This window comes from Talpa occidentalis, unplaced genomic scaffold (genome assembly GCF_014898055.3).
Source record: "Talpa occidentalis isolate TD23 unplaced genomic scaffold, MPIMG_talOcc4v2.1 talOcc4.2, whole genome shotgun sequence".
Lineage (NCBI taxonomy): Eukaryota > Metazoa > Chordata > Mammalia > Eulipotyphla > Talpidae > Talpa > Talpa occidentalis.
In genome coordinates this window covers 142,775,708-142,788,582 of record NW_023602073.1, presented here as the reverse complement: position 1 = coordinate 142,788,582, position 12,875 = coordinate 142,775,708, and the positions used below count along the sequence as shown (strand labels likewise).

General features: G+C 40.9%; 1 protein-coding gene across 8 annotated transcripts in view; it reads right to left on the bottom strand.

Moving 5' to 3' along the window:
• Window positions 1-12,875, bottom strand: part of SERAC1 (serine active site containing 1) — a 131,893-nt gene that overhangs the window by 118,193 nt on the left and 825 nt on the right. For 4 of the 8 annotated variants that reach the window (XR_008552819.1, XM_037520594.2, XM_037520596.2 and 1 more), the window contains exons 2-5: window positions 6,663-6,754; window positions 4,299-4,335; window positions 1,847-1,983; window positions 579-668 (exon numbers count right to left, since the gene is read on the bottom strand). Coding sequence is in view for 7 of the 8 variants with exons in the window: in XM_037520594.2 (XP_037376491.1) it covers window positions 579-668; window positions 1,847-1,983; window positions 4,299-4,335; window positions 6,663-6,753 (355 nt within the window). In the remaining variant the exon portion in view is untranslated. Of the gene's footprint in view, window positions 1-578; window positions 669-1,846; window positions 1,984-4,298; window positions 4,336-6,662; window positions 6,755-8,305; window positions 8,438-12,875 lie in introns of all 8 variants that reach the window. The other 4 variants (XM_037520597.2, XM_037520598.2, XM_037520592.2 and 1 more) reach the window with 3 other exon arrangements.

The following is a 12,875-nucleotide window of genomic DNA, read 5'->3' as shown; positions in this document are numbered from 1 at the left end:
AACAGAACAGGCAGACTGATGAAGTACACTGCTGAGGGGAGCAGCGGGCGAGACAGGAGAGGTCTGCCTCGCCATGTGGGACCCTCGCTGGCTGGCCAGGATCCAACTGGCGCTACAGAGCCTGCTGACAGCTTCACAGTGCGGCGCTCAACCGCCTGCGCCACCAGGGGAGGCCCAAGATACCAACTTTTAAACAAGATCAGGTCAGCACTTTTATAGCCTTGTAGATTTGCCTGATTGTGAAATCTACATTTTTGATGCAATCTTGTCATTGTTAGAAAACACAGGGGTGATTTTCTAATACATTTTGAACTCTGAAAAGCTCATCAGGAGAAAAGGGTATTTTTAGTCTGAATATTTATTTACAACTATCAAACTACAATACACCCACAAAGATGAAAGGAAGAAAACTGTCCAAAGCATGAAGGCCTCAAAAATTAAATATCCCCGAAGAACAGCACTAAACTGCCCACAGCTATAGTGAGTCTGTCAGCGTAAGAAGGGGGAAAGAGAGTCAAGCTGATCAGATGACTTCCAGGTCACTGATCAGGATTCCAGGTTAAATATTTGATACTTACCAGCAAATGGACTCCGAAATATCTTGGCTGATGTTGCCAATATTTTTCTCACTGCTTTGTGAAGTTCTTTTCTTGCCTGGTAGGTGATTCCTAAAATGATTACAAACTTAATACAGTCAAAATGTATACTCTTAATTCTGTAATATTTCAGAGAGAAATGCATGAATTAAACTTAATGCAATTAAGCCTCATTGTGTAGATCAATTACAAGCTATAAAAATTATCTGTGTAATTGAAATTGGAACACACCACAAAAGCAGGGTGAATATGGGAAGATGAGGGCATGATCAATAAGAGCAGGGTGTAGTGGCGGCATGCCCACCAGCCCTGCCCAGCTCAGGGAACACGACATGTGAACAGGCATGTTATTCTCGCTGGCAGTGGAGCAACAGGCCGGTGTACCCAAGGGTGGTGACTCACCAGGCTTCCCTTATCTTGATGAAGAGATAGCCCTCTGCTCTAAAATTTCAGGTTTACCAAGCAATCATCTGATTACTCATTAGGTTTTCATGTGACCTAAATGTGATGAAGGGAATGTTTTGACTAGTAAAGACAGGTATTCCAGTCTTTGTTAGAGGTTCTTCCTTGTGTCAACAAGTTGGTATTCACATTTATGAATCCATCTCATGAATAAATCCAGAACATAAATCTCTCTCAGTGACAAAATCATGTTTTTATGCTTGCCAAACAGAGGGCCAGCCTCTGAACTGACCGCCCAGTGTTAATCCAATTTAGACTAAACAGTTGGCTGGTCTTCACTTTGTTATTCAAGAATTGCAAATTGGATTTAAACAGAAGTCTACAATTTGGTCTTCAGTTAATGCTTTAGGAACTTGGTTGTCACAGGATTTGGTGATTTTCAGGGTGAGCTGTACCTATCTTATTTTGTTTTAAACATTCATTTTTATTTTTTTTTTTTATTTTTTTTTTTAAAGATTTATTTATTTATTGTATTTATTTATACAAGCACTGGGTACAGTCAGAAGCGCGGGAGGGTGAGAGAATTCACCAGAGCCAGAGCGGGGAGCAGAGCAGGCAGAAGGACCGAAGTACACTGCTGAGGGGAGCAGGGGGCGGCAGGAGAGGTCTGCGCGCCATGTGGGACCCTCCTCCGGTGGCCGGGGAGCAGCCGGGGATCGAACCGGCGCTGCATAGGCTGCGGGCAGCTTCGCAACCCAGTTCTCAACCGCTGCGCCACCGGGGAGGCCCTAAACATTCATTTTTAAATTCATTTTCACAGAGATGGTATTACTTTCCCATAAACTTACCATAGTTTTCTCTTTTATCTAAAGAACCAGTGGGCGTATATATATATGACTTCATTTTTTCTCTTTCTACCACTTGAGTGTCTAATGTCAAAGACTTCTTCAGGGCCAGAATTTCATATGTAAGAAATAAAGAACCGCTTTAAAAAAGAAACAAATGAAAAAAAAAAAACAAAAAAAATCATAAATACATTATCTATATGTAACACAAGAACCAACCTTTCTTTAATCAAGTTTTTTGAAGTCAACTTTTTCTTCCTTTTTTATTGGGGGACATAATAGATAAACACAATAATGTGCATACAACAGATATTTGCATTTGTATGTATAAATGCATACACGCAATTCAGTTTAACAAATCATAATAAATAGCAACATTACCATATCCAGCAGAAACAATATAGGGACAGCAGGCCAGACAGTGCAGTGTGTCTCTCCCTTATCCTGACCTACTCTCTATTTTGACTTTTATGATAATAATCTATTCATAGTTTACCACCTATACAGCCTCCTTTAACAAAGCTCACACTTGTCTGTCTGTGAACTTCTTATAAAATAAAGTGTACTGTATATATTCTTTCTTCAGCCTTCAACTTGTTAGATCCATCCTTGTTGTTCCATGTTTCCGTAGTTTATGTACTATTATTTTCCTAAGGTATGTGATTCATCTATCATCTGGACATTTGGATATAGCACAACTTATAAAGCTTGTATTTGCATATACATATGTACACACACACACCCCCTCCCTATATTTGGATCTAGAACCTCCATTCTGCCAGTGATGAGTATTTAGGGAGCTCCTAGCTTGAGTCTATTAAAAACAAGTTACCTATCCTACGCATCTACACTGCATACATGTGTGTATATGTTTCTCTAGGACACATAACTAGAAACAGAATTACATACTTTCTGACAGTATATATATTGTTCAACTTCACTGGATAAGGTTGAACTGTTTTCCCAAAAAGATCAGCCATTTTATACCCCCATCACTAGCCTATGGAAGTTTCTCTTCTCCTGAGAGCTACATCTAAAGTCAATTTTTTTTTTTTTTTTTTTTTTTTTTTTTTTAGAACTGGGGTACAGGCCAGAGGTATGGATGGGGGTGAAAGCATTCACCAGAGACAGAGTAGGGGACAGATCAGGTGGACTGACAGAAATACACTGCTGAGGGGAGCAGTGGGCGATCAGGAGAGGTCTGCTGCACCATGTGGGTCGCTCCCTGGCTGGGGGTCGAACTCATGCTGCAGTGGCTGTGGATTGCTTCATACATTGCATCTTAACCACCTGAGCCAACAGGGAGGCCCTAAAGTCAATTTTTCGATGTGAAGTTCAGTGTTGTTTATTGTGTTCCCCAAACGGGAAGTTTATTCCCAAACAGGTTGACCTCCACAGTCCCTAAGTCCTCACACAAAGTCTGCACTCTCTCTGGACTCAGGGCTTAGTAACATTACACTAGGCGGCTTTCTGACCTTTCCACCCCAAAGCAAAAGCAGTTTAGAGAAGCAGCCAGACTCTGGCCACTCACAGAGGACCTGGAGAGTAGCCCTGAGTCCCCTTCCTGCTCGAAGAGGGATCTGAGCAGCCAAAAAGAGCAAATATGCTCAGCAATTTCATCATGCTTCCCATGAAAGGTAAAATTCTCCACTAGAAACTCTGTATTTTCACTATATTCCTGAACATAAGTATGATCTAAACAAATGGCATTCCAGAAGAGCATACTTTTGTCTTTTGCCCAGAATGAGTCAAAGGGGTAAAAAATCATCTAAATCTGCTTTGCCTTATATTACCTGGAGAAAAGCATGTTTTGGGTAAAATTCCAAAGATATTGCCTTTCTCATTTTAGCATGTAAGAGTTGATTTTATATTTATATTAATAATAATAATAATATTATTAACAAATTCAGTAGAGCACTTAGACATATATTTACATCTCCCTAACAACGGGAACAAGGGAGCAAAATGCACCGTTCAAAGAGAGACGGCACCGTCACTAAACCAGGCTCTGACGTGAGCTCAGACGGCCATGTTGTGTCTCAGCCTAATTTCCGTTCATGAGAGTTTTATGGTGATTTAAGGGATTTTCAAAAATAATTTTAATTACAATCATTTTTTATCTTCTTCACCCACTTTAGGACCGAAGCAAGAGCTGGTGTTCGGTGAGTGAAAGTGCATGCAGTGAATCCTCCTCTGCACGTGTCAAATGTTCCTCATGTAACAGCACAGCGTTAGGGGAGCCCCATCGCACACTCAGGCCCAAGAGAAAGTGCTCAGAAGGCAAAGTAACTGGATCGAGACAATGTTAAGGTGGTAGAACAGCAACCAGTGAGTGATCCACATGTCTAATTCCAAAGTCTCCACTTCCACTGCCTCATGCTACCTGTAAGCCACTTCCACTGAGATTCCCAGTAGTAGTATAAGGAAACGAAAATACTTCACAGCTGATACTTACCCTAAAATAAGTGATCCAGTAAACTTTATTATATTTCCTTCAAAAGAAAGGGGAAAAAGGGAATCTGATAAATGTTAAGAATGTGACAGGAAATAGGCAAGTGTACATCTCAACCCACAGCACATCATCAGGTGAGGAGTTACAATATTCTTCTGTTTAATAGAATCAGTTGCCATGACCACATGGCTTTCTGGCCTCAGACACAAATGAACAACAAGCACTGTCTTCAAAATATACTGTTTCATAGTCATCCTCACCTTGTAATCATCCTCCCTTCCCCCTCCTTCACCCCCATGCTGCCATCCTCCAACAAGTCAGCAGTGAGCCTCGCTCCTCTAGGGGTATCTGCAGGCCTGCAGGGCTTCCTCTGAACATGATGTCCTGGAGGCTCTTCCCTCTGACTCCTCCAGTTTACCCCCAATTAGACAAAGGAGCAGGGAGACTTCTGTCACTGCCAGGCCTATATGGGGGATGCTGCTTGTCAAGTGGGGACACAAAATGACCGCTCCCAAAGTAATTACATTACAGTAGTTAAGTGCCCTATGTAAGTTTCAGTCTAAACCTTTATTTATGAATTTCTGTCCGGAATTTGGAAAACTTTTTTTTTTTTTTTTTTTTTTAATTTATACAAGAGCCGGGGTATAGGCCAGATGAGCGGGAGGGTGAGAGGATTCACCAGAGAATAGAGCCGGGGAACAGAACAGGCAGACTGATGAAATACACTGCTGAGGGGAGCAGCGGGCAAGACAGGAGAGGTCTGCTTGCCATGTGGGTTGCTCCGAGGCCAGCGGGGATTGAACCGGCACTGCAGAGGCTGCAGACAGCTTCACAGCGCTGCGCTCAACCGCCTGCGCCACCAGGGAGGCCCTGGTAGTGAGTTGCCTACCTGATATATACTCCTGTCATGTAAGAAAAATGGAAAAAAGTAATAAGCAAAGTAAATAAAGATCTATAGAGTACTTAATGAATCATTATCAACACCACCTGATTACTATCCCAAAATATTCAAATTCCCAGACTCCTCTGCAGTTGGGGGGTGGAGGGAACGGGTTGTGCAACACAGGTGCAGTCACTCAGAATTATGCAGAAGTTTATTGGGAGGGATCCCTATGCAAATAAAAAAGACAAAAAGAGGCCTTCTGGCCTCTCTGCCTTCTTGCTGTCCAAAGATTCAGCAACCATGTTGTGACCATCAGGGCAATAAAGATAAAGAAGCAGGATGACAGAGGCTTGATAAACTGCGATTTCTGCCCTAAGTAGTCTCTATTTTGACTTCCTGCTATGTAAAAAAAAAAGAAAATCCTACTAATTTAAGCCACTGTAGTCAAGTATCTGATATGCGCTGAGCACGCTCTTAACTGATATGTACCCATGATGGTCAGGAATAGAGGCTGGCCCACACACATCCATGCAAGCTATAATTTGGTGGGTGATGGGAGGTAGCCCTTTCTCCTTCCTACTGAGGGATAAGAAACTCTTCTCACATCAGGTAGAGGAGGCGGGCATTCCTCCCAACCCAGGACTTTAACAGTGGTTGCAGAGCAGGGCAGAGGATACGCCTGGAGGTCTGCAGGGATGAGGTCAGAAATTGTGGCACGAGTCAGTCGAGTTGTCTCCTTCTCTACTGCTACCACCCACCACTTCTTCCTGCTTCTTACTCACCTACCGCCCATTACATTCTTCACTAGAATGTCTCTTTTTCACAAAAGACTCATGTGAGAGTAGTGTAGTCAGAAATGGTTAAGAGAAGAAAAGCTCCCTTTTCTGTCCCCATGTATCTTTTCATATTTAAAATACAAAATCATAGCATTTTCTAGATGAAAAGGATATATCCCCCAAGCAAATCTATGTTAAAAATCAAAAGGATGTTCCATGAGGACTGAGACTTTTTCAAAACTCTCTCCTCAAGGCCAAGAATAGTACCTGGTACATAGTAGATGGTTAATAAATGTTTGTCAAATGAATTAAAGATGATCTCAGCCAATCTTCTAATTTTCCACATAAAGACTGGTAATAAGTTAGGTAAATAAAGATCGATAAGAGCGTGCATCTTCCTTACTCACCACTGAGTTCTCAGAATCAAATGTATATGCCGACTCTGTTTAACAGGCGCTTACTACATATTGATAGGTGCTGAATGAGAAGCAGTGATGGCAGAATTAAGAAGGATCAGCATGGATTTGACATAAAACAAAGAGGGAAAAGAATGCCTAAGAGAAAGGAGTAAGTATGGCCCTAGACCTTCAAATTTGGGGTGAACCCGAGTATAGAGAAGACAGAAACAAATCTTGAGATTTATCAAATGTCTGTGGATCACCCTAGAAACATAACCATAACTCAACCCCTTGCCTGAACAATACTCACTGACATCTCTCCAGTACGTGTTCCTTTCTGGCGGAGGAGTTGAAGTTCCTACTCTTCTGCAGCAGATGACACAGTATGCAGCCAAGGACATTCTGTGTATTTAGAACAATTATAACTAATTTAGCATCTAATCAGAAACATTTCTTTTAACTGTAAGAACATGTCACAATCACAGTGGAGTGCCCACTAGGACCAAAAATAAAAATTCTTCCTTAAAGACCTAGAACAGACTCATTATAAATAATAGTTTGCTAGAACTCTGAATATTCTTCAAACTGAGTCCAGCTGTGAACAATGATTAGTAGGAAAAAGGATATTTTAACTGTTAATAATCAATATGATTATTAGTCAAAATATCAGTATTTTTAAAGTTTTAATATCTTTTTTTAAAGGTACAGATAGATAGAAACTTATATTTATTGATGACTGAAGGCCCACAGAAATAAGAATCGGCTCTGAATGGAAGATATGCTTGGAATTCACGGAAGTATTTAGCTTTTCTATAGAGACCCTTCAGGATGGTACCCAACATTGTTTAAAAATCTTTGAAATTTAATTGTTGATTGTTGGCATCCTTTCAAAGGAGCACTGTTGCTCATCTATTTCATCAAGAATGATCTAAATAAACAGGAATCTAGAAAACCTAAATATGGACCAGGAAAAAGAATATAAGAGAAAAAAATCAAAATCAACAAACAACTATGAACCAGAGACACTCTTTGGGGGAGGGGAGGGAAGGAGGGATTGGGGTCAAAATCGGGCTTGCAATTGTATGGGGAATATAAAAATAAAAAATAAATAAAAAGAATTATCTAAATATGATGCAAAAACTTCTAGAACTCAGCATTCTAGAACCATGTCAGATTGTCTTCAGATGAGACTTCATTTTTATTCTTTTCTTTTGTGATAAGAGAAAGGAGGACGATATCTTGAGGGACTCATGACAGTCTGTAGGTTCAAAATACAAAACAATCCCTGACAGCTTTGCAGGGAGTACAAATGTCAGAACTATCTGTTAAAGAGATAAAATGCAAAAAAACACCCAGAAACAAATGGCAAAATGGCAATAACTATCTATCAATAACTTCCTAAATATCCTGGACATAAGAATCAAAATGCACAAAATGGCTGGCTGAATCAGAAACCAAAACCCAACTTTTTGCTGTCTCCAGGAAAACCATCTGAGTTCCAAAAATGAACACGGGTTCAAAGTAACAGGTTGAAAACAATCCTACAAAGAAAATGATCCTGGCCGCACTGCATCTGCCCAACAGTGTCTATGCAGGTGCCTCTTTCACCAGCTCTCTCCCTCTGCAGGGCAGCAGCTTCCTACCTGTCCGTAACCTGTCAAGGCCACCCGCCTGCAACCATGCAGGCTTCTCTTAGCAAACCTATCCCTTCTGGGGCAGCTCTTCCTGCCCGCTTATGTCTATGCAAGTGTCTTTAACTTTTTTAATCCCTTCCTAATAAACCTGCCCTTTAAATATTAACAAAAGAAGAAAGAAAATGATCCCCTTAAAAAGGCAGAGACAGCCACACTTACATCAGCGAAATTGACTTCCAGCTAAAAAAAAAAAAAGATAGGGGTGGACACTATAGAACAGGTTTTATATATTATTGTAATACAAAGAGCAAGGAACAACCTACGAGCCAATGGGTGGCCAACTTGATGGTAGAAGGTGGAGCTTTCTGGATTCCACCCCAACTTCCTGTGGAGCTGATGGGAAAGAAGGGCAAGCTGGCACTTTTGATAGTTAAATCCTGGCGAGGAGTATCTGTGGAGAAATTGCCAGTTTGTTACGTGCTGCTTTGGCTTGGAACCTCAGTCTCTGCTCAGTGGACACAATCTGAGGTAGAACAGACATGGCCACATGCCAGCCAGTAATTTTTCTCCTTTGCTCTCTTAGCTCTCACTTTTCTTACTTCCTATGTAAATAAAACCTGTTATTGTTCTTTCTCCCCACGTGTCTGTTTTTGAGTTACGGCCTGCAGTTGCAAGTGTGTGGGTGGGGACCCACCAACTGGGTCAATCCCAGTCCCTCAGATTTGTCATTTCAATGTGCTGCCCAACATGGGACAGACACCATGGTAGGCCAGCCCAGGCGACCCTCCCTTGCGTTGGCAACCACAGCACATTGCAATTGCTGGACACATGGCATCTTAAATTGTCCCAGGTAATTAAGTGTTTTTTCTAATAGTTATGATAAAACTTCCCAGAAATCTAAAATGTTTAAAAATTAGTAGTCTTTTCTGTTTGATCAGAGAAAATTTTATGGAACCTCAATAGAGCTCCTAAGACACCCCAGAAAAGTTCTCCTCCTTATGGGAGACAAATTCAACCTATTTGGTACTTATCTGGTAAATTGGAACCTAATGGAAAGCAGTGTCACTTGAAAGTAGTGTTTCACCTTAGTGGTCACATTAATATTAATGTTCTAAAAATTATGATGTGAGACTTGAGTGTCTGATATGTTCTGATGTAAAATTACTTGTCAGTACTGGTTGTTGCTATTTTGGAATGTTGTAAGTTCTTTAATGTTGGTGATTTCAGAGTTGTGACATTTGCAGAAATTGTTTCTGGAGAAATGAACAGGATCAAGACCTCAATAATATTTTAAGACCCATACTAATTGACAAGAATTCAAGACTGAGAGTTTTCTACAGAAGACTAAATGGACTTAGTAATTTTCTGTTTGAAATATTATTTTTATTTTGATTCAAGAAAAATTTTAACTGATCTTTGCAGCATTGTTAAAACTACTTTTTTTAAAAAACTACATTTTGTAAGCAGAACTAAACTGTGTTAGCATTTTCTCTTTCCTTGATGCCATTATAATATGAAAAAAAAGGTAGTAAGCTTATTACTCATGGCAACATGTCTATCTTTGCATAATTTCAAAAAGGAATTTTGTTTCTCTTAGAGAGTTGGAAATAGGTTACATTGCTCACAGTTTGATTGGAATGTCACAGTTAAGACCTTGAGCAGTATTAAGAAGAGTCTGCCATCTTGCCTTGGGTTCCAGACACCTCCTAGGAGAGTAGGGAGGCTTACCTCCATTGAAAAGTCTGGAGACCCCAGAGGGAAAAAGTCTTGGGAACCTTAAGAAGAGGAAACCCACCCAAGGGTACAAATGTTGCAGGAAGAGGCTGGTGAGACATACTGTGGCATGGTTCCCAAAGTCTAGATAGGTCAAATATTGAGAGTTCCATCTAAGATCCCTTAAGGAACCAATAAAGCCAATTGAAATTCTACTTGGTTATTCTGTCCCATGTACAAAAATGTAATTAGATTTAGTTTACAAATACATTTTTGCTGTACTATTTGATAGAACTGGGATGAAAACAGAAAATGTTTTTTTGTTTGTTTCTTTTAAGATTTGTTTTATGCATTTAAGAGCCAGGGTGTAGGCAAGAGATGTGGGAGACAAGAGTAGGGAGCAGAACAGGCAGATCCACTGAAATCCACTGCTGAGGGGAGCAGCAGGCCAGACAGGAGAGGTCTGCTGCGTCATGTGGCTCACCTCCCTGGCCAGGGATGGAAGGCTTGCTGCACTGGCTGCGGACAGCTTCATAGTTGCGTCTTAAACTCTTGAGCTAGCAAGGGAGACCCCAGAAAAGTGTTTTAATGGTAACCTCTCTCAACTATTTTTGAGATTTCTTTTCACTTTAGGTGTGACTATTTTCTAGAAATGGAGGACTCTGCCACACTGGCTAGGCATGGACAATGCCTCATGATGGATTGCTATTTCCTTTTAATATGCTGCAATCCTGGGAAAACTGTCTTCTGAGGCCACACCCCAGCACCAGACATCTGATTTTCATCAGCACTGAAAACCTGTTCAGTCAGTGCTGTAAGATCTGAATACCTACCTGTTTTCAGTGATGAAAATGCTAACAAAAGGGAGAAGCAATCTCTGAGCCAGTGGGAGGCTCTCAAGAGTCAACTCAAAGATAGAAGGCGGAGCTTTCAGAACTCCACCCACTAAAGTCCTGCAGGGCTGCTAGGAAATAGGGGCAGAGCTGGTGCTTTGGCAGTTAATCCTCTGGCAAGGATTAACTGTGGGGAAGTCACCAGTTTGCTGTGTGTGGTTTCAACATGGCCTCTGGTCTCTGCTCAGTGGACACTATCTAGGGTAGGGCAAACAAAATCTGGCTATTTGCTGGCCAATAATTTCTCTCTTTCTAAGTTCTCCCTTTTCTCATTCCTAAATACACCCCATCATTGTTGTTTCTCCCCTTGTGTCTGCCTTTATTTATGTCCTACAGTGATAACGCCATAGGTTAGGACCCACCAACCGGCTCGACCCTGATTCCCTACGTTTGTCCTGTTTCAATTTTTTTAAGTCTTGGTTTGTTTTATGCCCAGAATATGATCTATCTTGCTGAGTGTTCTATATGCACCTGGAAAGGATGTATATTCTGTTGTTGTTGGGTATTCTATATATGTTAATTAGGTCAACTTGGTTGACAATGTTTTCAGATCTTCTTTTCATTACTGATTCTTTAATCAACTCATTCTATTGATTATTAATAGAGATGTGTTGAAAACTGGTATTAAGACTATATCTCCAAAGCTGTAAGATCTGAATTATTATAGCTCTATATTAAGCTTTGGTATTTGGGTGGAAGGAACACTGATTTTCCTCAAAAATGACAGCTATTCTTGGTCCTTTGCCTTTCCACATGATAGATTTAGAATATCAAATTCCATGCAAAACCATACAGGTATCCCCTGCTTCCTGAAAGTAGAATTCCTATTTGGTAGGTTATTTTGGGGGGTCCGCCAATGTTATTACCGTTAATTTGAGTGGGAAAACTTTTGAGCATTTCCATACCCAAAATATACCAAATCCTGCCAAATAGGAACATTATACTTTGATAGCAGGACAAACATACGTAGCAATTTTAAGTGGAATTCCACTGAATTTGGAGAATTAAGGATTTGTCATCTTCATAACATTAAGTCTTCCCATCATGAATTTGGTATACTTCTCAGTTTATTTGGTCTTCTTTTATCTTTCAGTAGAGCACTATAGTGCTCTATAGTGCTATAGTGCTATAGAGCACTACAACTATAGAAAACTATGGTTTTCTCCCTAAATGGTTATACTGCTTTATTTCTAGATACCTTTTGTTTTAAATATTTCATGTGTAGTATCTTAATAACTGAAATTCCGGGCCTCCCCGGTGGCATAGCGGTTGAGCGCTGGGTTGCCTCTGCGGCGCCGGTTCGATCCACGGCTGCTCCCCGGCCACTGGAGGAGGGTTCCACATGGCGCGCAGACCTCTCCTGCCGCCCGCTGCTCCCCTCAGCAGTGTACTTCGGTCCTTCTGCCTGCTCTGCTCCCCGCTCTGGCTCTGGTGAATTCTCTCACCCTCCCTCGCTTCTGACTGTACCCAGTGCATGTATAAACAAAACAAAACAAACAAAAAAATAAATAAAACATGCCTCTATAAAAAAAAAATAACTGAAATTCCTATTTAATTATTGTTGGCATAAAATATTTAATGTTCAGAAATTTTCCTGAACGGAAAGCCATTATTCCCCCCCCCCAAACATTTACTGAATAAGCCTTCCCTTCTCCACTGATTCGAGAGCTATCCTTTTACCTTCTAAGTTTGTTTACATGTACACACACATGCGCTTTTTCTTTTCTTCTTTTCTTTTTGTTTCTGGGCTGTCTATTCTGCTCCCACTAATCAGCCTCTTGCACTAGCACCACAACGTTTTTAAATGCTACTGCTTTATAATATATTTTCATGGCATGTCTCCTCTCCGTGGCTTTTTATGGTAGTCTACTCTTCCAGATAAACATTACAGTCATTTTGTCAGAAGAGCCCATCTCAGGCACAACTAAGTTATATAAGGGGGGGGGGTACCTGACAGCCATTTGTAACACCCTCTAACTAAGGCTGCCTTTCTAGCCATTCTTTATCACATCGCCATCTGATACCTTCTCCTTGACAGATTTTAGTGCTTCTCTGCTCCCACTGTAATGAGTTGCTTGTTTACCATTGTGTGAGCCACATCAGATGCACGAAAATGTTTACAGAATAACAACAATAAAAGGATGGAAGTTTGAAATCTGGATTCCAAGAAACACAGGCAGACAAGGTTTTGACGTGAGGGGGAACTGAGAACCAGTTCAGCTGGAGAAGTGGAGGTTGGGTCAGCCACAGGTCATTAATGCAGTGGCACCAGGCCCGCACCCG